This window comes from Arvicola amphibius, chromosome 13 (genome assembly GCF_903992535.2).
Source record: "Arvicola amphibius chromosome 13, mArvAmp1.2, whole genome shotgun sequence".
Lineage (NCBI taxonomy): Eukaryota > Metazoa > Chordata > Mammalia > Rodentia > Cricetidae > Arvicola > Arvicola amphibius.
In genome coordinates, this window is record NC_052059.1 from 48,383,314 (window position 1) to 48,409,746 (window position 26,433).

Genomic DNA, 26,433 nt, shown 5'->3' on the forward strand with positions numbered 1-26,433 from the left:
AGTGGTACGGTTGGCCAAACTGGACCGGCCACATTTGGTGAGTGGAATTTCCTTTGGGTTAAACAGAAGCAACAGGACAAAGCTGGGCTGGACCTGCTTCCTCTATCAAACTCTTGGGACACATGCGAGCAGCAAGAAAGATGGCTTTGATGGCGGCAGTGACTTGTGAACTGTGTCCTTACAAGAATAGTTCTCTGCTTTTCCCAGAGACCAAGTGAACTGGAAAAACATAAAATAGGGGTAAAAAGGAGAGGGACAATCAGCATAGAAGAGCTAAAGAGGTGGAAGCTAGGCATTCAACTCTGAGAACTCTGGAGAGTTCCAGGTATGCTGAACCCATGTAAGTAGAGTTTTGAACTACTTAGAATCTAGACCCCAGCACCTGACATTGAAGTTATCTTTTTCCCCCTTCGTGTGTTCAAGGCTCTGCAAATGCAGAGTGGACACAGGCAATGGTGGCAGCAAACCTCCCAATGAGGTGTCTATAGTCAAGAACTCAAGGAGCTAAAACAATAAATGGATGTCTGCAGGGATTTGGCAGGAGGGCTGTAGGACTGGGCAACCCCGCCACCGGTTCACACTTGCTCCTGCTCAGATCTGAGAAAAGGAGGTCACCCTTGCAGGCCCCACAGCAGAGCCTGAGGGGGTAGGGCTGTGGTCCAGCACCTACCTCGAAAGCACAAGGCCTTCAGTTCACAGAAGGAACCTACAGTAATTGAGTTTTTTTTTTTTTTTACAGCACAATTAGTCTCAAACCAGCTTGGAGGTGGGGCTGCTTTTTTTTTTTTTTAATAGAAAACAAGTTCTAAGAATTCATGTATCAATGTTCTTTCTGATAAAAATGATACTTTATTATAATTTTTTTTAAATCACAGAACTCCAGTCTAAATATCATACACACACACACACACACACACACACACACACACACTGGTGTTGGCTCCCATACCCCCTCAAATCTGGCTAATGAGTTATGCTTCAGGGAATTTTTCCAGTTCAATTCATACTCAACTTGGAGTACCAGGCATCCTCGGTCTTCTGGTTCTGCACATACTTCAATGATGACAGTTGGTACATTTGCTGAAGAAATCGTTTCTGCTGGCTCAGCAGCCCAGTGCTGTGGGCATTGTGCGGTATGATCATATTTAAATATGATCTGCACGCCACTCCCCTGCAGGCTTTGCTCTCTCTTCTCTCTCACTGTTTCCCTGGGTCTCTCCAGGGGTTCCCTTAAACACTATAATAAAATGTATCAACTGTAGGTGGCTCAGACCAGTACCAATGCTCCAAGTGAAGTCACCAAGCCTACAACTTTGTGGTTACAATTCAAAATAAATATTATTTCAAAGTGAGGAGACCAATGACTTGCTGACTAGGAAACTGCTTGATTCTCTCTAAAACTCACAATCCACTGTGGACTTTTGTTTCATGATACAGTCAAGAAAAATGAGGCAAACTGTCATTCACACTGCTGGCAGAGCACCCCATCCTGTCCCCCTCCAGGCAGAGAAATGACGGCAGAGCCTAGTTATCACATCGGTGGCTTGGGTCACTTGAGGTTCAGGTAACAAGTTCCTAAAGTTAGTTACGATCAGTTATGTAACCACGATGCTAGGATGGGGACCCTCACTTTGATGAGTGAGCTAAGAGCTGGACTAGCTACTCTGACATCAACTAGAAAGAACCTGTCAATATTGAAATACAACTCTTAAGGATTGGGTGTCTTCAAAACTCATATGCCCTTCTTTTAATCAGGAACTCGACATCAGGGGTGCTGGCCCGAGTAAGCCACCGACAGTCTTAATGGAAGCAGAGATATTTTAGAAATAGGGAGCGCATTCTGTGACTCTGTCTCTAGACCACAGCTATCGAAACACTGTCCAGAGTTGGTCTGCTCGAATGCCTAGCTCAAGAACAAAGGCAGCCAGCCCTCACGAGGTACTGACGTATGTCCTGCCAAAAATAGTTTTCTTTTCCTAAAGTTGTAAGTTCTCTTCAACTATATTACACATCTGTTCTTTTCATCGGCAAAAGGAACGACTTAAAAAAAAAAAAAGCTTCAAAATGAATGATGTCTATGTAGATGAAGGTAGAATTTTGGTTGGTTGGTTTCTGTAATTCAGAATATAGATGCAATCAAAGAGCTGTAATGGTCTGCACACTTGTTTCTTCCCAGGGTCCTTTGCTCAGCTCACATGAACTCATCGGAGTCATTGCCATCCTGCAGGGGACAAAAAGGGAGAGGATGAGGGCCTTGAGGACGGCCAGTGGGTGTCTTACGTTGACCAGCACGCTGACCCAGCACCCAGTTCTTATTCCTCATCTCGGGGTTCAGGAAGTAGCAGGAAGATGGGACCAAACTCACCACTGCCCCCTTGTATTGGCTCTTGGAGCGACCAGGGAGTAGCCACAGCCTACAACATGCTCGTTAGCACAACCCCCAAGTTACAACAGAGCCCACTCCAACTCATAGAGGGTGGGATGAGAGCGGGGAAGGGGAGGAAACAGCTGAGCATTTCGCATGGATTCTCAGTTTTAAAAAGGGAGGAACTGAGATGAGGGCTAGGGAACCTGTTTCCCTGGAGTGACTTAACACAGCTCATGTCGCGCCAGATACCCTACACACAATTTAGAAAAGGACCAATCCTCAACAAGTACACTAATAAACAGTTTCTTGATTCCTTAAGCCAACAGCACTGCCATATGCAAAAATAAAAAATAAAAAGTAAAAAAAAATTGTGCCCTAAACCCCAGTATTTTGAACCTCATGGTTTTCACAGATTTCTTATTTCACAAGATAGCTGATTATTTTTCCTCCTTTTTAGGAGGTAAAGTCTTTAAGCCAAACAAAGGCTAGTAATCAAGTTAGTCAGTTAGGTCTCTTATACACAACAGTGCACAGGCAAAGGGCCAATCTTACTGCATGGCTGATTAAGTCCCACAGGCCACACAAAGGTGCAGCCCCAGCCCCCTTTCATCGGCAGCACCGGCCACTGCACTGGCTTCAGCATCTGTCTCTCACTGCCTAACAGCAATACTGCCAAGAGCCAGAGGCACAACGTAGGTTCTATTTAAGGTCCCTGGCTGGAAATGGTAGGAAAATACTAGGTGAGGGTAGAAAATGGTGTTTTTTTTTTTGTTGTTTTTTTTTTTTTTTTTTGGTTTTTCGAGACAGGGTTTCCCTGTAGTTTCTAGAGCCTGACCTGGAACTAGCTCTTGTAGACCAGGCTGGCCTCGAACTCAGAGATCCGCCTGCCTCTGCCTCCCTAGTGCTGGGATTAAAGGCATGCGCCACCACCGCCCGGCGAAAATGGTGGTTTTTATAAAGGCTGTTTTTCTCTGGTTTTAGCCAGCATCTCTGTGTTGTTCCTCTTCCCCCTTCGTAAAAAACTATTTTAGAGTGCGTGTGCATGTACCACATGCATGCAGAAACCCTTCGGAAGTCAGAAGAGGGACTGGATCCCTTGGAACTGGAGTTTTAAGAGCTTGTGAGCCGTCATGAGGGTGCCAGGAACAGCGCCCCGGTCCTCTGGAAGCAGCAAACTCTTTAACTGCTGTGCCTGGAGCCTCTCTTTTATTAGCACAGGAATCAGAGCCTCAGGAAAGTTGGCTCATCTGTTTGTGTTTTGTCTGGGTACCAGGACTGACTGCCTCAGAGTCCTGAACTTCAAGAGCAGCATCAGACATTGGGAAGAGTTAGTGTCCATCTTCAAATGTCAGCTTCCCCGCCCAGCCCGTGAGGACACAGCTCAGCAAGACTGCCTGGGAGGTAACAAGGTGCATTAGGTGTGTGTGCAGAGAGGGCTCCTGCTACCCAAGGGCAGGTATTCTGGGACCACAGGAATGCTTAACTATGCGTCTGTGGTCTAGGACTTTCCTTGGTCAACTATTACATTCAGATTCCCCAGTTCCTAAACAATTCAGCTTCAAAGCTACACCTCTTGTCACCCAGGGATAAACTGACGAGCAAGAAGACTGTAACAGCAACAGTCTATGCCCCAAGCCCAAACCAAAAAGGACGAAAGTGACAGATAAAGGAGGTTATGCTAAATAGAAGACTAAAAGCTCAGATGAAAATCTAGCTCAGGGTGGCCGGTGGCCAAGTACTTGGGAGGCAGAGACAGGCAAATCTCTATGAGTTCAAGGCCAGCCTGGTCAACAGAGCGAGTATCAGGACAGGCTCCAAAGCTACAGAGAAACCCTGTTTTCAAAACAAAACAAAACAAACAAAAAGAAGAAACACAGAGACAGAGACCAGCATTCTTCCTGATGAACTTGCACAGTCCTTTCTCATAGAAGCATCAGCCTTTGAATAAAGACCAAGTGATCACACTACAAATCAGGTTGTTAAAGACAAGATGGTAACAGAACAGAAACTGTTACAAGGAGACTGAAGCCTTCCCATCTGAACACCTCGTCCACAGCAGCAAGTAACAGAGCAGGAGGAAGGGGAACGGGTGAGCATTTGCCTCTAGTTGAACACTGTAGTCCTGGGGCTCTTAGTGACAGTATCTGTGCATACACGTGCACCACTGGTCCCTTGCATCTGTGGGGGTCTATGTCTGAAAATCCAACCAAATGCAGACAGAAAGCACTTAGGAGTCCAACAAACATATGCACAGGCCTTTTTCTTGTCATTACTTCCTAAGCAATAAATTGTGACAACTGTTTGCACCTACACTGCAACTGGTATAAATAACAACACAGGATAAAACACATGGGGAGAGAAAACCTAAGTTAGATGAAAGTATTCTTCCATTTTATAAGGGTTTTGAGCATCTACAGATCTCAGATTTTAGTATTCCTAGGGCCTTGAGACCAGTGCCTCAAAGCTATCAAGAGCTGACTGATGATGTCTGTGCACATACATGTCTGTGCTTCTGATTCCAGAACATGTAAGCTTTTCAGATCCACCGTGACAGGACTGTTATGTACAAGGTTGAAGCACAGGCCAGGTTTGTGGTGAAAAGCTTCTAAATAGGAAGTCTGGATAAATACTAGTCGGCAGAGCAGAGGCTGGAGCGCTAGTTAACTGAATTGGACTTGGACTCTATCACAGACTTCTCCTAATGCTAAACTGCTCTGAGCTGTAAGAAAGCCAAGAATAACGTTCAGAGGGCTAAACAAACTCAGGGCTCAGTAAGGACCAGGGACGACTACCTATGTCATGACAGAGTCTAGCACGGTCTTCACGGCACACCCTTGTTTACAGGGTACAACAACCTCATGAGGTAATGTCTCTGTACTGAGCAACATCCCCCTAGCAAGGCTAAAACTGCAGTAGGCTCACCGTAGTGACAGTTTAAATCTCCTGACTTCATACTCGGTCCTGTTGGACTACACGGTGCGAGTCTGGAACTTCTCAGAAATAATTTATAAAGATACATCTTGATTCATAAAGGATACTCAAAAATTTAGTCCTTCACAGAGGTGGGAGTAAAGATACGATCTTACACATTCCTGGATAGGTACTGGATAGATAAACAATGTCTAGCCGGGCGGTGGTGGCGCATGCCTTTAATCCCAGCACTTGGGAGGCAGAGGCAGGCGGATCTCTGTGAGTTCGAGGCCAGCCTGGTCTACAAGAGCTAGTTCCAGGACAGGCTCCAAAGCTACAGAGAAACCCTGTCTCGAAAAACCAAAAAAAAAAAAAAAAACAATGTCTAAAATCCTACTGAACTTGGAGTTTGAATAGATAACCTTACTTGGGAAACTGAGACGCTTAGCAGAATTTTCTGTACTAATGGCAGGTCCTTCACTGTTGCTGACATAAATAGCCGCTGGGCCGCACAAAGCTAGCGTGACTAAAGAACATAGGTTTAACATAATTTTCATGTAAACAGCCTTTGCAATTCATCTCTAACATACCTAACAATACAGACCGAAAGCCTGCATTTTAAAACCATATTATATAGATCTGAGCCAAATGTGATCATACATGCTTGCAATCCCAGCACTTGGGAAGCAGAGGCAGGAAGAGAGAGTCTAAGACCAGGCTGGGTTAAGGAGGGTTTCATGGCATCCTGATCAACAAAACAAAAACCCATCTCAAACAAAACAAAACAAAACAAACCTGAAACATATCAACACTTATTCCTGGTCCTAACAAGGATGGAAAAAAAAAATCAGTGTTGCTATTTAGGCTGAAACAGATGATCTCTGTATTTGGTACATTTATTTTTAATTAAAAGGAGTAAAATTCTGGTTTTGTTGAACTGTGCTATGGAATCTATAGCCACATTAGTGGAGGAAATTAATAAATGCAAGTACATTTGAGGGTCTGGAAATAAGAAAGGAGCAAGGAAGTGGACTGCAGGGGGTTGCCACAGTCTGGATCTGGAAATGTCCCCAAAGGCCATGTGCTGAATGTTTGTTCTCCAGAACATTTAAGAAGTGCTGGCTGGTGTGGAGAAGTCAGGTAACTGAGGCCTGCCCTTCATAGAGTACTGGGACCCTTCCTCTTTCCCTCTTTGCTTCCCAGCTGCAACACGTGAACAGCTTGCCGGCCCATGTTTTCCCACCAGGATGTACTGTCTTAACACAGGATCAAAGCAGCAGGGCAGCTGACCATAGCCCAAACCCTCCGAAACCCTGAGTCAAAATAAAGCTTCTTCCCTCATAAACTGATCATCTCAGGTATTGTGTTAAGTGAGAGAAAGCTGACTAACACACTGTGCAATACTAATATCACAGCAGGCGAGGCATCAGACCCTCCTTCCGTGCAGTGACCCATACAAAATAAACACAAGAGCACAGGCAAGGAAGGCAAGGCCTGCCAGAATCTGCCCCCAGTGTGATAGATGGTAAGCAATCTGAAATGCAATAATAGTAACTCAATTACTAAAGACTCTCTGTGAAGTATTTCATCGCACAATATTAGAGCAAGAAATGTGAACATACTTGATTTGAAGACATATTCTCAACTTTCATTAGTGATGAGTAGCTCCTAGAAGAAAAAAAAAATATTCAAAGTGAGGTTATCACTCAGTAAGCATTTCGTGGGTGGCTACCACCCTAAAACCCACATCTCGCAGATGGTTACCACGTTGGCTGAAGGCTGAGGCCAGTTGTTGAAACTACCCACTCTGATGAAAGTAACACACAAGAGTGCCTTTCGGAAGGCCACATTTCCTCTGGGCTCCCTCTTTTTAACCCAACTGCCCCAACACCTTTTTAGATGCCGAAAAGGCATTTCCAGACTTTTGGTCCACATCCAACACAGAACATCCTGTGAAAACAAATGCATTTCTTTCTCCTATCGCCCAGAATGGCATCACTGTCCATCCCACTTCAAGCCAGAAACCCAGGAGTCATTCTTAGCTTTTGTCCTCAACCCAAGCTACCATCAAAATGGATCTTATCCCCTCACCAGTGAATCTGCCTCTCACTGGTAGATCTTCTCTACCTCCAAGTCACCACCATAGCCCAAGTGTGGTGTGGACAACTGCCAATCACTTCTTAACTTCCACCGACACTGCCCCTGGCTCCCTCTATAACTGAACAGGCAAAGAGCTCTTACTAAATCACAAGCCACCACTGGGCCATGCCTGCAAAACCCAACACTCAGGAGGCTGTGGCAGGAGACTGCCACAAGTGAGAGGTCAGCCTAGGTACACAGCCAATTCCTGGTCATGCTGAGCTACAGAGTGAGACACTGGCACAAAAGATGAACTGGCTCGCTCACTCAAAAGCCTCATCATTTTTGCTTGAAACTTCAAAAACATTATTTCTTGTGTGTGCATGTAAGTGCAACATGCACACTGAGTCAGAGAATGGCTCTTCATCTGCCATGAGTTTTGAGGCTCAAACTTAGCTTGTCAAGTTTGGGGGGCAAAATCTTTTACCTGCAAAGGCATTGCTCCAGCTCTGCTTGAGACTTTTATGACATCATAATGCTCAGGAGGAAGACAAACAGGCAAAAAGGGGCCCTGCATGGCCTGGCTCCATGTTCCTTGAGCCTTCTCAATCTAGTATTCCAGATATTTGGGACCTTCATCCTGTTTCATCTTATTGCCTCCCATATAAGGACCCTGAACCTATAGAATGGCTGTCTAGCACACTCCTTGGTTCTAGAATTATTCTTCCAGGGAAGACAGTGGTAGAGTGCTTGCAAGCATAAGGATCTTGGTTCAATTTCCAGTCTTTTAAAAAGGGTAATGAGCACTGGGTGGTAGTGGCGCCTTTAATCCCAGCACTTGGGAGATAGAGGCAGGTAGATCTCTGTGAGTTTGAGGCCAGCCTGATTTATACAGCAAGTTCCAAGACTGGCTCCATAGCTACTAAGAAACCTTGTCTCAACCCCCCCACCCCCAAAAAGTAATGAGCAATAAAAAGAGTGGAGCAGTCCCCTCTTAGAGACTGATCATCCTCTGACCAAGGTTTTGTGCTGATGCCTTCTATATGTTGCTCCTGACTACAAACCCACTTCCCCACGACAACTGTGAACTATGCTGAATCTTTCAAGTCACTAAATGCACCATTTTTCAGATTTACTTGCTCATGTAAGACTCTGACTCTGGTCTTGCATTAGAGGCAATGGATTCAAAATTACAGATGAGTCTCAGTTTCCTCTCCAACACTTACAGCTGTCCGGTCACACATGATGCTCCTTTCTGAAGACAGCTCTGCCTGGAAACCACGTTTATGTCTTTAAGCTCATGACACACTGGCCTGTGACTTCCCACTGTACTTCCATGCTGAACTTCAGCCTCGCTTACAAAGTTGCAAGTTCCAACTTACATCCCCCAACTTCAAACACCCCAGCTCCTTTATCATAATAGTCCACTTCAGATATGCTATCTACGCAACTCTATTTTCCTGATCAATGCTTTTAACTTTTGGTCATGGCCTATAAGGTAGCTCGACTTCATGTTAAGTGTTTGATGTGATAATTCACAAAGTCAAATAAAACACAAAATTAAAATAAAGCAGGTAAGCAGCACAGAGATGATCTGTTGGCTAGAAGATTCAGAAACAGAACTTAAAGAGATACTAGCGTGATAAGTCTATTAAAATAGATTACAGGGCGGGGGGTGGGGAGCCCCAGGCTTCACTGGTGGCCCTGGGCTGATAGTAAGACCCTGTGTCTCAAAGGCTCAAAAACGAGTCCACAAAATGTTGAAAGCACAAAGTCTGCTCCTGGACTTTTATAAACTGAAGAACTGAGTTTGTGGAACAAGCCCTGACAGGTTGTTATCCTCTGATACAGTGGCCCGCCTCAGGCTCTGCCTCCGCAGCCTGTGACGGAACACAAGAGAAACAGGGGCCACACAACTGCAGCTCACAGGGCTGGTTACAACTAGGTGAAAATGGAAGGACTGGCTGAACTTCTGGGACAGAGTTTACTCTGCACGATGGAGAAGTCTCCCCTCATTTCCATGAATACTTTTACTGTAGATACTTTGAAAACAAATCTAGAAGACACTATGGTGCACATATCACAAATGAGACATCCACAGACAACCAGGAGTTCCATAGTTACAAGTTATAAGGACAGCTTCCTGTTAAGGGCCACAAGACAGGCCTCAGAGACAGAGCTCTGGGATGGAGCAATTGCCGAGTGTGCATGAGGCCCTCGTTCAATGCCCAGCACTACATAAAGAAAAGGAGAAGAAAGAGAAATAAATAATAAATAAATAAAGTGAAATAACTTTATGGTTGAGCTATCTGAAAGGGTCCCAGCACTAGGAAGGCTGAGAACACGGCACTAGACACGCACGGCACTGGAACACACTGCAGATGGGACAGTTCTAATGACAGGGAGATTCTTGGGATGATATGATTATGTCTGATCCTTAAAACAGAGAAGGCACAAGAAGGGGCCACAAGTCACAGAATGTGGGCAGCCTCTGCGAACCGGAGTCTCCTATAGAAGGGAATCACCCTGCCGACTTCTTGTTTGGATAAGTCAGAACTCCTCAGTCTGTCCTTTTCTTTTTTGAGGAGTTAAATTTGGGGCCATCTGTTATGGGAGCAGCAGAAAATAGCGTTCTCACAGCCACCTTCACTAAGACTTCAGGAGCCAACCTGTATTTTAACAGCTGTCTACAACTGCAGGGCACAGAAGCAGGGCCCATCACATTAATGACGTTCAACTTTCAAAGGGCAGAAAAGGCATTTGAAAGCGGCTTTGAGTTAATCAGCTTCACATCTCTGTCCTAACGGCAAGACTACACATTCCCTTACCTTCTCCTTCTCAAGAACAGACCGGATTCTGAGGAAAGCTCACAATGGCTTATAGTGAAGGACAACTCATTCAACACTCGGAGCTTTACTGTGCCCTCCTCCCACCAGAAAATCTGTGAGCAGAGCCCACGGGGATAACCTGTGTCAGCCAACAGCAAGGCCACAGCCCCATCGTACCTAAGTTCATCCATTTCCCGTTTCTTCTTCATTTCTTCTTTCTCTCTCCTTTTCATTTCCTGAATCTGGGCTTTTTTCTCATTCCTCTCTTCGCGGTCTCGGCTTTCTTTCTCTGCTGCTAGGTCAGGAAACTTCTCCGATTTGGTCTTTTCTAATCGATTCAAGATTTCATTCACTTTCTTCTCCACGGTCACGATTTTTACCTTTGAGGGAGGTAGGGGAAGTACTTAGCCCTAATTATGTCCCTCTCACCTGAGAGGGGAAGTCTTGGGCTTTCCTCACCCAGTTATCACCCTCAGGAACACCACACCAGGCTGGAGCCAGGCCCCGCCCCTGTGGTGGCGTGAACACTTACATCCTTCTGCCTGTGAAAGCCTATCTGCCCCACATCCATGTCAGCTGTCTTCTTCAGGTTAGACCAGGGCGTGTATACCACATTAACGTTGTTCATCTTGCAGCCTGCCGAGAGAGACTATTTTCAACAGGCAGGAAACATGAAACCGAGCGGCGTAGCCCTCACCCACAGCAAACGTCATCCACCCATCCCGGACAAGGCTTGAGATCGAAGATCTTGACGCCTCCGATGTCAAAAAGCACGAAAGACAAGTGGAAAGTCAAACATGAAGCCAAAGTATTACAGGGGAAAAACAAGAGTAAACGACTAACATCAGGGCCTTCCAAGAACTCCCTAAAATTGAACACAAAATTATCATGTGCATAGTTTTCAAGAGAAAAGAACCAAATGGTTTCCCTAGACTCTTGAAGGAATCTTTGAGGCAGTAATGGGTAACCAGTAATATACAGCTACAGCCTGGGATTTCAGAGAGCCAGCCTGACAATACCTAACCAGCTGCACGAGCTCAGAGGTGCCTATTACTCTCTGATCCCATCTGACATTGAGGACACCAACATGTTTAGGAAGGTTTGTTCGGTTATCAGTGGAGCCCTTTTCCCTAAACAAAACCTGATTCTGACCTAAAATGGGCCAATTTAGCAAAAATGAACAAATTCAACCCCTGTTCCCTTGGTGTTGAGCAGGAAAGAATCTGGCAACTACAGAGTTGCTAGTGGCAGTCCTTGCACTCTCACGACTCTCTTCAGTCCTCAGCAGCATCCCCTGGTACTGATTAAGAGCAGAACTCGGGGCCGGCTTCACAGTCTGTTATGTGAGCAATCACTGGAAGGCTAAGAGAGGAAGGGGAGTTAATTCCCACGTTACCATTCCTCCCCCATGCTCTCTCTAGAACTCGTAAACTGTAAGGACATTAAAAAGAAACAGAAAAAAAAGAAAAGAAAAGAAAGAAACAGAGCCGAGAATAAGGGGTCGACGGCTCTTTGAACCAAGGCGCATTTGCGAGTCAGGGGCACAGGGGAGAACAAGGCAGTGTGCAAGAAGCTGGAACACAGAAGAGTTTGCTTGTTTCAGTGCTCACTTCAGTAAATGAAGATCTAAGATTACCTATCTCCTCATAAAACAGAACACCCTCACTCATAGAGCCTGTTGATTTATGGAGTTGAAAAGTGGTGGCTCCGAAAGGCAAATTTTAAGCTTCTTTGTATACACTCGTAGTTTGTTACTAAGGCCGCCTGAGCTGAAGCTGAGACAGCAGTCTGCCAAGCTCTCATCATGCAGTCATGGGCCCCAGTGCCTGCTATAGCTGTGTTTGCTCTGGATCACCTTCCACCTTCATCTATAATCACTTATCTCCCTCTAGCCAGGTCTATATCCTACCCCTTCATAACTGCTATCACCATCCTAGACCTCTTTCAGATTAAATCTTACCTAGTAGAATTGAGCAAGCACCAAGCCCAGTATTTTAACTACTGCCTAAAACACACAGTGCACTTGTTCCCAGCCCACACTGCACACTGGCTCACCCAGAGAGCTTCTGAAAGAAAACAACACTCAAGGACCACCCAGGCCGTCACAACTTAAAGGAAGGATAAAGCATGGAAGAGAAGGGAAAAAGAAAAGACATGGTTTAAAGTCTCTAGCTCTAAGCCTGGTGTAGTTACATACACCTGTATCCAGCACCCAGGAAGCCGAAACAGGAAAATTGTATCAGGCCAGTATGGGTTACACAGTGAGTTCCACACTAGCTTAGGCGACATAGCAAGATCCTGGCTCAAAACACCCAAACAAGGGGCTGGAGCAACGGCTTAGTAGTTAGAAACACTAGATACTCTTCTAGAGGACCTGGGTTCAATTCCCAATGCCCACGTGGTGGCTACAATCGTCTGTAACCCAGTTCCAGATAATCTGACACCTTCTTCTGGGCTCCAAGGCACATTCACATGGCATAGACACACATGCAAACAAAACACCATACACATAAAATTATATTTAAATTTTTAAAAAAGAAAACTGAAACAAACCCCTCTAATTTTAAGATCTGATGACAAACGATGGCAGAGGACAGCAACACTGACAGCAGAGCCACGAGACACACCTCCTTAGCTGCCAGCACTGCACTGCTGCCGCCAGTCTGAAGCAGAGCAGGGAAGGGGAAAGAGTAACAAGTGCCAAGACTCAGAGGGACAGTGGGACTTAGAGGGGTGGGAGATGAGCTGCGACTCCCCTGACAAGCAGAACTGCACCCTCCTCGGCTCTCTCTTCTGGGGTCCTCAGATGCATGCCAAAGCCAACAGCACGCTTGCTAAAATGGACCTCATTCCAGACACAGAGAAAGTGCACGCTGACTCAGAAAACTGACCTTGAATGCTATTGGCCTTCACGAGGTGGGCGCAGTCCATGAGAACCTCCTTTGGAATGTCTTCTATCTTCTCTCCCTACAACATAAACCGAACGGTCCTCTTTGGTTACTGATGGTCGCTGGGACACTCACAGCACCTGCTTCTTACCTGCAGGACACCGGCTTACAGCAAGCAGGGCTTTTCGGGTCGGTTACAAAACACTGAAAGATGAAGTGAATTTACCATGCCCTCACAGGATGCTACCTGAACTAAGAGAAGGCACTAACACAGAAAACTACACTTTACACCTTTTAAGAACCATGCTGCAGATATTAGCTGCAGTTATGGCCCAGTAGCTTTTGTCCTTGTTTTTCTGGAAAGCATGTGGAGAAATGGTGCCCATTCGGCATCTGGAAGTCTCCCTGCCTGAGGTCTCTATAACCATCCTCTGAAAGAGACGCATCCTCTGAAAGTGGAGTTCTGGATCCCAAACATCTCACAGACCATCTACCCCAGCCAAAATCAGGGTGAGTTGTGTTGGAGTGTTGGATCCCCACTATTTACCACCACAAGGGAGAAATGACAGATGCCACTTTCTCTTCAGAAATTGCTATCCATCAAAGATCTGAGTAAGTAAAGCTATTTCCAAAAAAAAAAAAAAAAAAAAAAAACCAACAAAAAAAAAAAAAACCAAAGATATTGGAGAAAACCAGTTTAGAATCAGGTTCTATTGGGCATGGGATTACAGAAACAGCCGTCAGACGACAAGTGCTACATAGAGCCCAGTGCTGAAATAACTTTATCTCACTGCTGTGCTTCAAACTTACATAATTTCCAAGTGTGTGTGTGTGTGTGTGTGTGTGTGTGTGTGTGTGTGGTGTGGTGTGTGAAGCAGAGCCGGAAGCCAGAGAGCGAGCAGAGGGCAGTTGCTGCTTTTTTAAAGAAAGAGAGACCACGCCCCAATGGGCTGGTATCTCAGCAGCTATTGGCTGAAGGAGCGGAAGGAGCTCCTGCGACAGTACGTGTGCGCGCACGTGGGGGTGTGTGGTGTGGTGTGTGATATGTGCGTGTGGTGTGGTGTGTGATATGTGCATGTGGGGGGGTGTGTGGTGTGGTGTGTGATATGTGCATGTGGGGGGGTGTGTGGTGTGGTGTCTGAGAGGTAAATCAGAGCCTTCCTTCTATATGCGAGGCAAGTACTCTATCACTAAATTACATTCCCAGCTACATTTAAAATTATAAATATATGGTGCTCATCACTAAAGAGAAAGTCACGAATTCATGTTTACATTCCGTTCGTTACCTTTTGCAATCGAAGGTATACATGAGCCGAAGAGAGTTTGTCCACGTGAAACCTGCAAGGAAGGAAACCACTTTTAGCAAAACAACCATGTCCTCGGCCACTTGCATCAAAAGCATCCCATTCCAAGAAAGTACTCCCTGGGACTTATTATAAAACTGTCGCCATCTCCAAAGGGCCGGTCAGCGACCTGGAGAGGCAAGAGGAACCCGAGAGCTGTGCAGCTGGCGTGGCTCCAGGCCAAGATGAGTCAGATAGTAAATATGAAAACATCCTGGGAAGAGTGAAGCTTCAAGTGACAAAAAGAGCTATCAGTGACCAAGGGCTTCACGGAAGAATTGAGATTTGGCTGCCCCCGACTAAAGCACAGGCCAAGAAAAAAAAACAAGGAAAGAATTTCAATGAGAAAGGATGGAAGAAGTCAGTAAAACTCCACTGTTGCTGACCTGGGAGCCTTTCAGGACTGCAGTCTGGAGAAGAGGAGAACATGGTTTCTGATATCTCAACTTTACAACGTTGGCAAAACAACCAAAAACAAGGATCAAGTTCAGATTTAGAAAAGTCAGCTCACTAAGCAGACTACATCATTAAATGGATCAGATTTAGAACTCTTCCAATCCCCCACCAAGCTCCACTCACAGACAATGGCATCAACGTGCATCCCTGGGTGGACACGGTCTCTACAGCACTGGCGCTGTATTAAAATCAGTCAGGATGCCCCACAGCACTGCTTCTTTCTTGGCACAGGACTCACTACATAGCTCTGGCTGCTAGGGGACCAATGGTCTTTTACTCTGTCACTTGTATTTTTTAATAAAATGCTCATTGGCCAGAAGCCAGGCAGGAAGTAGAGGCAGGACAATGAGAACAGGAGAATTCTAAGAGAGGAAAGAGTCAGTCTGCAGTCACCACAGAGGAAGCCAGACATAGAGCAAGCAAGATGTGACTGCCTCGCCGAAAAAGGTACCAAGCCACTTGGCTAACACAGACAAGAATTATGGGCTAATATAAGTTATAAGAGTTAATAAGAAGCCTGAGCTACTAGGCCAACCAGTTTATGATTAATGTAGATCTCTGTGTATTTATTTAGGACTAAATGGCTGTGGGACCTAGTGGGACAGAAACCTCAGTCAACACCTGGCTGGTCTGGTACTTGCTATGTAGACAGACTAGCATTTTACTTACAAAGATTCTTCTGCCTCTGCCTCCTAAGTATTGGGAATGAGATGGGACATATCTCCACAGCATTTTAAAGCTACTTTTCCTTAGGGTTTGTTTGTACTAGGTAGTTTTATGTCAACTTGACAGCAGCTAGACTCATCATCAAAGGAGGTACCCTCAAATGAGACAATGTTTCCTTAAGATGGGGATGTAGGCAAATCTATTAGTGATGGATGTAGGGGATTCTGAGTAGAGCCACATGTTAGTGGGAGTCTGAGTTACCTAGCCCATTGTGGGTGGGGTTACCCCTGGACTGGTAGTCATGGATTCTATAAGAAAGCAGGCTGAGCATCATGGGGAACAAACCAGTAAGCACCACCCCTCCATGGCCTCTGCATCGGCTCCTACCTCCAGGCTCTTGCCCGGTGTGAGTTCCTGTCCTCACTGCTTTTGATGATGAATGTTACATGGGACTGGGAGTGAAATGAACCCTTTCCTCCCCAAGTGGTTTTTGGTCAAGGTATTTTATCGCAGCAATAATAACCCTAACTAAGACAGGGTTCTTATTATCCATCAATTTAATGCAATCTATTAAAATTGATGTGATTTTTCATGCTTATACTTCATCAAATGAAGTTGACTCACTTTGTGACACACAGAGATGAGCCTAGAATTCAAGCATCAAACAATGAACTGACCTCAGCTGAGAAGGAACACCTGCTACTCTTAGTGACCGCTCTTTATTAGTGACAGCCCTTCCTACACACGCCTGACACAGTGACTCCATTAACTTTAGCTGGAGCTGTCCCTAACAAGGTTTAAGGAAGCCTATGGAAACTGAGCATAGTGGCAAAGCTTATAATTCCAGCAGACAGGAGTATCATAAGTTTAGAGTCAGCCTGGACTACTTAGTAAAACCCTGTCTCAAAACAAAGAAACCCTAAGGACGCCTCATTGCACCCCCTACAGACTTCCCCAGGCATTTTGTTGTTGTTGTTGTTCTCTACATCTATTCTAGGTGTTAAAGGGTCATACATTCACACTTGGTACAGGGTATAGACAAGTATGATTCAGTATGAAGGCGAAGATTATGCTGCTTCTAATGTCCTCAAAGAAGCAAAATATCTTGCTATTTGTTCTGGATACAGAACAATATTCAGACTTCAGGCAAATGATCTATGTTGTTTCTTAGTCTTTACTGATAGCCAGAAATGGACATTACATAATATTTGATTCATGTTTTTCCAAACTGTTCATTTACTCATTTGCGTTCCCATGTAAAATTCATATTAATTATCACCTTTATTTGGGCATTTTTGTACCCTGAAAAATCCCTTTTATAAACCTAGAAATTTTGTATATTTCATTCTCCTCTCAATATCTTTTTTTAAAAAAATATTTATTTATTATGTATACAGTGTTCTGCCTCCATGTGCCTACATGCCAGAAGAGGGTACCAGAACTCATAGGTTGTTATGAACCACTATGTGGTTGCTGAGAATTGAACTCAGGACCTCTGTTAGAGCAACCAGTACTCTTAACCTCTGAACCATCTTTCCAGTCCCTCCTTTCAGAATCTTAAGGAAAATATTATGCTGTGAACTGACCTCAAGTGAGAAGGAACACCTGCCACTCTGATTTCTGCTTACTTAGTGGCAGCTCTTTATTAGTAAGAGCCCTTCCACTAGCAATATTAGCTATAGTAGATTCTTTTTCTTCAAGGTCTCCTATATGGAATGCTGTCAACAGAAATATCAAAATAATTCAATATATACTAAAGAGTTCATACCAAGATATGAACTCATAAGCACACATAAGAGTATCATGGCTAGAATGGTGGTTTGAGTAAGAATGGCCCCCATGGGCTCATATATTTGAATACTTAGTCACCAGGGAGTGGAATTCTTTGAAAGGATTAGGGAAGTGTGATGGGTATGTCAGTGGGGTGGGCTCTGCGGTTTCAAAAGCTCATGCCAGCCCCAGTCTCTCTCTCTCTCTCTGCCTGATGCTCTCAGCTACTGCTCCAGTGCTACCACACTCTCCACCATGATGATGATGGACTAAGCCTCTGAGACTGTAAATAAGGTCCCAACTACATGCTTTCTTTTATAAGAGTTCTGTGGTTACGGTGTCTCTTCACAGCTAGTACACACCAACTTCAGGCTTACATTTACCAGTACATAGCTACAAAGGGCAGAGACCAACAGAAATACAGGGTTTGAAGTAATTCAGAGCAAACTTGCTGTGCTTGCTAAGTCTTTCTAGTGTTCCTAACGATGCCCACTTGAAGTTTAAACTATGCCCACTTTTAGCCTCTTGTCCTTGTTATGTTCCCGTCCCTGCTCATCTTGATCCCCTTCACTAACTCGGAGACTAGAATTTTCGATAAAGGAACAGTTACTTGAGGGTGTAGAGGCATAGGCAGTGAGCTGCTCAGTTTCTTGAAGTGAGGACTGTACAAATACTGTGCATTTGGCAGTCTGGAGGTAGCAAAGACACACATCTCTTTTCCTCACTTGAAAACTGATTTATTTCTAATCTCATTTAATGCCTAGAAGAGTCTCTGCTTAAAGGAACCTCAGAAGGCTTACCAGATAGACTCAGCTGCTGCCACAGGTAAATCCCCCAAGGCAGCGTCAGGGAATATCAGGTTAACATCAGAACGCAGAAGAGCTCAGGGCCACTCTTTTGTCCAGGACAATCCCTGGCAGATTGTCAGGACTGACAGCACAGGAACTGGAACAGGCCCCAGGTTCGGGGCTATTCCAGCAGCCCTGAGTTCTCAAATAGCTTCTGGAAATAAAAGTCAACTGGACTAAACTTCGGTCATTAATCTCTAGACTACTGGTGCCAAAAGGGATCTCTAGGTACCTGGTGAATCTCAAGCTTAAAAAAAAAAAACAAAAAACCAAAAAAAAAAAAAACAAAAAAACTCAAGCTGCAATTTACTAGTATGGGTTTTAAATTAGAAACTTATTTTCTACCTGTTTAATTTTTAAAAAGTTTAAAAGTTATGGTAAACTGTCTTTCAAGATGTATCTTAATATGTAACCTTTCCTACATAGGCAGCTACCTTCAAATCTGTATGCTAATGTACAGCATCAGTGAACATGATGCCTACAATTCTAACACCTGGAAAACTGAGAGAAGTTTCTGTGTTTTCAAAGGCAGCCTGGGTTACACAGTGAGTTCCAGGGAAGGCTGAAATAGTCAAACTCTAGCTTGAAAAAACAAAGGGGCAAAAAGTATAGCAGGTAACTGCCTAACAAACAGACAGTGCATCAGAGAGCCCGGCATCTATGGGAACTACTTCAGCTGAGGACGACAGCCAAGCAAAGGAGAGACAACAGGAAGCAGTCCCCGGGAGGAAGCTTCCAGGGTGTGTTTGTAGAATGGCAGCAATTGAGTTGAGTGGGAAGTCAGTAGATGTATGGAACTCTCATTATGCGCCAGCTCTAACGACCTTAGTAGTTCACGGAGCAGGTGAAGAGCTGTCCTGTTGAAGACACAGGGCCTTCTGAAGGAAAGCCAAAGTCCAGAAATTCTGAGCAGTACAGTCTGCCTGCCTGCACGAAGGGCCCTAAGCAGGGTCTCACCTGGTGGTGCACTGAGCTGAGCAGCCAGGACACTGCTAGAGCAGCTTTTGTCTTCATGAGGCTTTAACATTCCTCATGTGTCGGCTACATCCCGGCTCTCAGATGAACATGCCCACTGGGGCCATGAACTAGAGCTCTTCATAACTAAGCAGGTAGAAGTCCAAGAGATCCTTTGGGGAGGCCCCGCAGATACGTGGAGGCTTCCGAGCCACAGGTAAGGGGGAGCAAGTGAAGCTTGAGTTACTCTCCATACAATACTTCCCTGTTAAGTGCTCAATGCCGCACACCTCACTAGAAACTGAACCAGCGCTTCTGAAAAGTGGCCATCTAACCTCATAGCACTCCAGGGAGATAAGGGGGAGATCTCTGGAGTTCTCTAGCCCACAGCTGGTAAACAGAGACCTGTAGAGCTACAGCAATGGGTCTGGGGGTGAGAATGGAGGCGCAGTGAACTGAAGCCAGAAGAATGGCGCCCTAAGGAGAGGGCAAATCAATGATTTGGAAATTGAGCTGGGCCTGTGAGATCCTGGGCTGGGCCAGTAATAGCCAGAGCAGACCTGTTCTGTTCCTCATCTGTAAAACAGGCATGATAGCAGTACTTCATAAATGCTGAGAAATTAAATGTATTGACACTTGACAATATTTGGCAGAGTTAAGCGCTTGAGAAATGTGCACTAAGTGTTGTGGGATATTATTTTAAGATGTGTTACATTAATTCATGCTGTGGAATATTTGTTTAATGATGCAAAGATGTGTTGCATTCTTTTATGTTGCATTTGTTTAACTCTGTGAAGCTGTGCTACTTTGCCTGCCTATAACATCTGATTGGTCTAATAAGAGCTGAAAGACCCATAGCAAAGCAAGATAAAGGACAGGCAGGGCGGCCAGGCAGAGAGAATAAAAAGAATGAGGAAGAGGACACCAAGGGCCGGCCACCCAGTCACACAATCCACGGAGAAAGAAGGAAAGAAAGACATGTAGGATAGAAAAAGGCAAAAGCCCAGAGGCAAAAGGCAGACAGGATAATTTAAGAAAAGCTAGCTAGAAACAAGCCAAGGTAAGGCCAGGCAATCACAAGTAAAAATAAGTCTCCATGTATTTATCTGGAAGCTAGGTAGGTGGTGGGCCCCCACAGACCAAAGAGCTAAGAAAAGAAAAACAAAACAAAACAAAAAAACAACTACAGCCAAGTAAACAGGGCCTGAGAACTTATCTCCAGGGAGAATGATACTCCACTCAAATGGTTGAGAGAATATGACGGTCAGAATAAGCAGTGGAAAATGGCCATGGAAAAAGAAAGTGGCTAAAAAGGTGTGTTGGGAGCCCGCACGTCTCTCTTGGGTCATAGGGGTGGAGCACTGAGGGAAACCACAGCTATTTACTCATGAACACTAGAAACAAAACACCACGTAGGAGGTGTTTTAATTAAAGAAGGCAGGTAGATGGTTATGTCTAAAAATCTAAATGATAGGGCTGAAGAGATGGCTCAGAGGTTAAGAGCACTGACTGCTCTTCTAGAGGTCCTGAGTTCAATTCCCAGCAACCACATGGTGGCTCACAACCATCTATAATGAGATCTGGTGCCCTCTTCTGGCATGCAAGCATACAGGGAAGGAATGTTGTATACATAATAAATAAATAAATCTTTAAAAAAAATCTAAATGATAGCCTAAATGAAGCAGAATAAAAATTGCAACTTACCAAATATCTTCAGGCCAGCCATACTTTATCAGATCTTCATCTACAGTAAGACACAAGAGGATGGAAAAGGAAATTAAGAAAAACTGTTAAGTGGAAATATCCAGGATTTTTATTGTTGGGAAGGAAAAGGTAGACCATCCCCCTTCACTTTCTCCTCTTCCTTAAAGGAGACAACAGAAGCAGAACTGGGAAGCTTGAAAAGAAGGAGGACAGCTTTTACAGTCAGACAATTTACACTGCATGGCTTTTGTCACACTTCCAATTCAAAGCCCAAAGACGTTTCCTTTGAATGAAACAAATATTAGAAAAAACTTCAGCAGCTGGGAAGTTAGGTAATTCTGACCAACTATAATGCTTAAATGCTAATATGATTTTGTTCAAACTTTAAAATAATGAGTTACATCATCACCATCATCATCATCATCGTGGTCTGGGACTAGAGTTCAGTGGCTGCATTGCTTGCCTAATGTTCATGAAGCCCTAGATTTGATCCCCAACACCACAGAAGCCGAATGTGGTTCACACAGCCTGTGATCCCAGCAATTGGGAGGTAGAGACAAGAGCATCAAGGTTCAGGTCATCCCTGGCCACATAAGGAGCTAAGACCAGTCTGGAACGTGTCTCAAAAGAACAGAGAGATGGACAAAAAACCTTGAAAATTCAGCAGGGTATGGCTGCACACACATGAGAAGCTGAGAAAGGATGGTGAGTTTGAGAACAGCTTGGACTACAAGGCTGATCAAGTCAGCTTAGTGAGACCTTGTCTTAGAACAGTGTCGACGAAAAGAAAACAAACCTTCGATTGTACACTTAAGAATATTACGAACAAAATATGCTTAAGAAGAAAATAAAAATCATATCTGGAAATTAACTAGCAGAGAAAGGAGGTGAAAGTGTGAAAAGGAATTGTTCTGGGAGGAAGTGAATTTTGTGGGATATTTACATTGTGTGAAGATACTGCTGTGATAGGTTTAATAAAGAGCTGAACAGCCAATAGCTAGGCAGGAGGTACAGGCAGGACTTCTGGGCAGAGACAGGAAGCAGGAGGAGATAAGTGAGACACAGGAGATGCCAATGAGACATGGAGGGAGTTGGGCATACAGAATACAAGAAAAGTAAAAAGCCCATGGTAAAAAAAAAAAGCTTAATAGAAAAAGGGTTAATTTAAGTTATAAGAGCGAGTTAGAAACAAGCCTAAGAAATAGGCTGAGCTTTCATAATTACTAAGTCTCTGTGCCATTATTTGGGATCTGGCTGGACAGAGAAAGACTTGTTACAAGGAAGAGTTTTGGGATTATGATGAAAGAGCTACTAGAGGTGAGGACCTGACTTTTATTATTTTAAGAATTATATTATTAGCTGATATTTAAACTGTACATGTGGCAGGTAAGTACTGGTTAGCACTTCAAGGAAAACAGGGGATTCCTATGTGAAGATGTTAGATATATCTAAGAAAGAATAGTCTACTACTGGCTAATATATACACAACTCATAGGAGAGGGCACTTGGCGATAGTAGAGAGCAGGAGGTTTCTGGCAGACATCAGGAATTTACTATGTGAGTGGGAAGCTGGGCAAATAACTGAAGTAAGGGAAAATATTAGTAACAAAACATTTCTAGGTGTTCTATGTATGGCTGAGGCCATCTGCTGGCTAAGAAGAGAAAATACCTGTCTTAAAAATTCCACTCCTGTTTTATCCACTGCTTACTTAGAAACTGCAGGGCTACGAGAAATAAATAGGAGGTACTAGGAATATCCCCAATAGGAGGCTTTAAAACACAGCTCCCTTTCTTATTGGGCTAAACTGGAAGGGCTGATACCTCCACATGACTCCAAAGTTTCCTGATGAGCAAATATTCTATACATACACAATAACACAAGAGGGTTCCAGACATCCAGATTCAGAGCTGTGGAGACGGATGCTCATCAAGGTGTGTGTCTCTAGGCTCAATTCTACTACAAATACAAGACCTTTCTCGGCTCGGTGCCTCAAGCCCCGCTCACCATCCCTTCCACAGCATGTACTAGAAATGACTGCATTTTGCCCACACTTTAAAACGTGCCCTAGGCCGGGCGGTGGTGGCACACGCCTTTAATCCCAGCACTCGGGAGGCAGAGGCAGGCGGATCTCTGAGTTCGAGGCCAGCCTGGTCTACAAGAGCTAGCTCCAGGACAGGCTCTAGAAACTACAGGGAAACCCTGTCTTGAAAAACCAAAAAAAAAAAAAAAACAAAACAAAACGTGCCCTACATTTCAGAGCAGTTTTAGCTTCACAACAAAGTATACATGTTTTGATGTGTGTCTCTGTGTGTGTGCGTGTGTGTGTGTACACCTAAATGGAGCTAAAGCCCTACCAATGTCTTCCTCACACAGGTTGGAATGAGGACCCCCACACATAAGCCCTCAGTGGAGAGAAGACAACCACAGGAGGAGGAGAGAGACAGGTGGTGGTGTCCCCCACAAAACTAAAGAGTTAAACTTCGCACAGTAGAAAGAAAACCATACTTGGCAGCAGATTTGCATTCCTATCCACTCTAGATAACTATAGCTCTACTGTGGTGGCTTACTGTTCACTGTAGAACAGGGAGAGAGACAGCATCCTTTCCTTCATGATACCAAGAGGATACTGGGGGATAAGTGAAAATAATCAGACTGTAGTATTCATGTAGTATGGATGACTTCACCATTAGGTCACATCTTAGTCATAGCCAGAAATTCATTACAATGAAAAATTGCTTCAAAATGTGTTATTTTATTTTGTTTTTTTTATCTGTTTTTTCTCTCTTCATGATACACATTTTTTTAAAAGATTTATTTAGTATGTATACACACACCAGAAGAGGGTACCAGATCTCATTATAGATACTTGTGAGCCACCTTGAGGTTTCTGGGAATTGAATTTGGGGCCACTGGAAACGGCCAGTGCTCTTAACCTCTGAGCCATTTCTCCAGCCCATGAAACAGTCTTTTCTTCTTACCAGCTCTGCTTTAGGGCAACCATTTTTTGATCTTGTTTAATAATGAAAATTACTGGCAAGTATCGCTTACTGAAGAATGGTGTGTGTGCCTCCTTTAACGAACACAAACTGTCCGATTCTAACTGCTGTCAATGTCAAACTGCACCTGACTAGACACCGACAGTTCTTGTAAGAAATGGGAAAAACAGACAAGAAGTACCAAAAGTTGAAAACACCTATAACAGTGCAACTGACCAGTCAGCTCTCCAGACTTACTGAGGTAGTGGCACCCAGCCCCAGGGACAGTGTTCCTAGAGAAGCAAGGTGGGGAGTGGTACCCTCTAATGCTAGGATTACAGTCACGAACTACATGAATTACAGCGCACGAACTACAACTAAGCTGCACACCAGATCCAGCGGAGTAAGACAAGCAGAGGAGAAAGCTACAGCAGAGGCCGGCCAACCAGTAAAAGCATAATCAGATAGGAGTGTGTCTGCTGTTCGGTGGCAGAGTAAACACAGTCACCAAAGTCTATGCCAAAGCAGCTAGAAGACAGGATGTTGAATTCTCTAACCGACAAGGAATGATCATAGTTTGAGTTGACAGATATGCTATGGGTTCCAATTGGATCACCTCACAATGTATGTTTGGACTCAAAATACTGTACTCAAAAACATGGCCAACTGTTGTTCGTTCAAGTATAATTTCCAAAAGGAATGAAAGAAATTAATAACAAAAATTGTAAACGCAACACAGAGCACTTACCTGCCTGCAATTTCAAAATCAAATGCTTTTGTAAACTTACTTTCGTATTTATCCTTTCCCATGTAAATAGTGTACGTAGACGAGTTAACTGAAACAGAAACAAAAAGACATTTAGTTAAGTTCACCAACAAGCCCAAGCGTCAAAGGCTCTGACAAGGAGCTGCAAACCACACCTGACTTACCCATCAGCTCTTATATACTTCGAGAACAAGTTTTACACTTTCAAGTAACTGGTATCAGCAGGACACGATTAAACCATAGCAAGAGCATTATAGTCTTACTGACCTCAAAACAGTATCTCGTTCCCAAAGATGATGTTCGCCAATACTTATTGCTGAATGGTTTGTTTCCTCCTTTTCAGGGAAATAGCCTTTTATTTTTTTGCCTTCACATCAGGGATAAAGTTTAATGGCCACTCCCAGATCAGTCCTACACCTTGGCCTTCTTAAGTGATAATGAGCAATTCAAGACCACGAATTCAAGGCCAGTGAGTTCTAGGCCAGCAAGGGCTGCATAATTAGGTCCCATCTCAAAAATAAACAAATAAGAAAGTACCAAGAAACACAAACACTGAACATCACTCCACACTGGGGGACCTAGAAAGTAACACCAACAGTAGGCATGCTGGAGGCAGGAGGGTCCCTGTTTGAAGCCAGCCTGGACCACTCACTGCCTCAAGAAGGGAAAAAAACCAACACACAACAGCCAGCAATACGAGTAAGGCACTATGCTTAGGAGACAGGACAGACTGCCTCTCAAGAGACCTGCCCTGTAGAGAGAGCGGGCAGCTTCTCATGCCACATGAGAAGGGCGGCGCTAAGTCATGTTAAAGGGATAAAGAAAATGTACACTTCATCATGGCGCGGGAAGTAGGTCTCAAAAGGTGTCTTGGGAAAGTCACAGCTATTTTTTTTTTTAAAAAAAACGGGGTGAGTTAATCAGAGACTGATTGGAACAACATGGACACAGCATTTCCTGGAAACCAAAACACCACTTTCTGGCCTACCAAACCCAGCTCAGTAGTGTTACCATATGTCAACCGGACAGCACTTCTGCCCGGTGAGGGGTTATACTGACGTTCTAGTCCTTCTATTGCTTTCCATGGCACTCCTGCTCCTCCCTTCTCAAAAGGGCACGGTACTCTTCCTGTAGGAGACAGCAGTTGGCACCTGTCTCATTGGTCAACGTCGCTCCTCCAGGGTGCTGCCAGAATGCTAGGGCGAACCCACACACTTCCCGAGCCCAGGCAGCGTTCGAGGGTCTGTCAAGTGGGGTTGAGGATCATTCCCGAGTGTAAGGAGAGCGGGGGCGCATTCCCACGGCGCTCCCCAGGCCCCGACCAGAGGACCAGCAGGCAACCGAGGGGACGGCCGCGCAGGGACCGAGAAGGCGGTGGGACAGACGCCCGCGAGAGGATGCGCTCCAGGACCAGGTCCAAGCCCAGCGGCGGCTGGGGAATCCCGGCTTTGGAGGCAGCTGCGGGCAGGACCCCGGAGGGTGCGGCGTCACTCACCACTGCTGCTGGTGAAATAGAAAACCATGATCCTGGTAGAAGAGTGGCAACTCCTGCTCAAATCGCGAAGCTCAAGAGCCCACAGGCGCTAAGGTGAGCCGGCTTCCAGGCTCTCCTCCGGGCACTTCCGGCGGACATGAGATCGCGTCACAACGCCCTCCTGTCGGCGCCATCTTTAGTCCTGGCGAAGGGAAGGCTGTTGGCGGGTGGGCGGGTGTCCTTGTGACTGAGGATTGCACCCTAGCGGCCGGATGAAGGAATAGCGCCAGGAAACCGAATCTTGTTTGAGGCCATAAAGGAAATAATGCTTTTTCTCTAACTTCCCCTCAACCCAGCATGGGCTGCACGAATGCAAAAATGGCCTCTTTCATAGTTACAGGTT

General features: G+C 44.8%; 1 protein-coding gene across 1 annotated transcript; it reads right to left on the minus strand.

Moving 5' to 3' along the window:
- Window positions 1–1,319: 1,319 nt before the first annotated feature.
- On the minus strand, window positions 1,320–26,206 carry Ccdc25 (coiled-coil domain containing 25). The gene is made up of 9 exons (XM_038310419.1): window positions 26,052–26,206; window positions 24,579–24,626; window positions 20,815–20,854; window positions 14,360–14,411; window positions 13,077–13,152; window positions 10,718–10,821; window positions 10,363–10,565; window positions 6,901–6,946; window positions 1,320–2,221 (listed from the first exon to the last, which is right to left on the minus strand). The coding sequence occupies exons 1-9, from the start codon at window positions 26,077–26,079 to the stop codon at window positions 2,192–2,194; spliced, it is 627 nt and encodes a 208-aa protein (XP_038166347.1). The 5' UTR covers window positions 26,080–26,206; the 3' UTR covers window positions 1,320–2,191.
- Window positions 26,207–26,433: the final 227 nt, after the last annotated feature.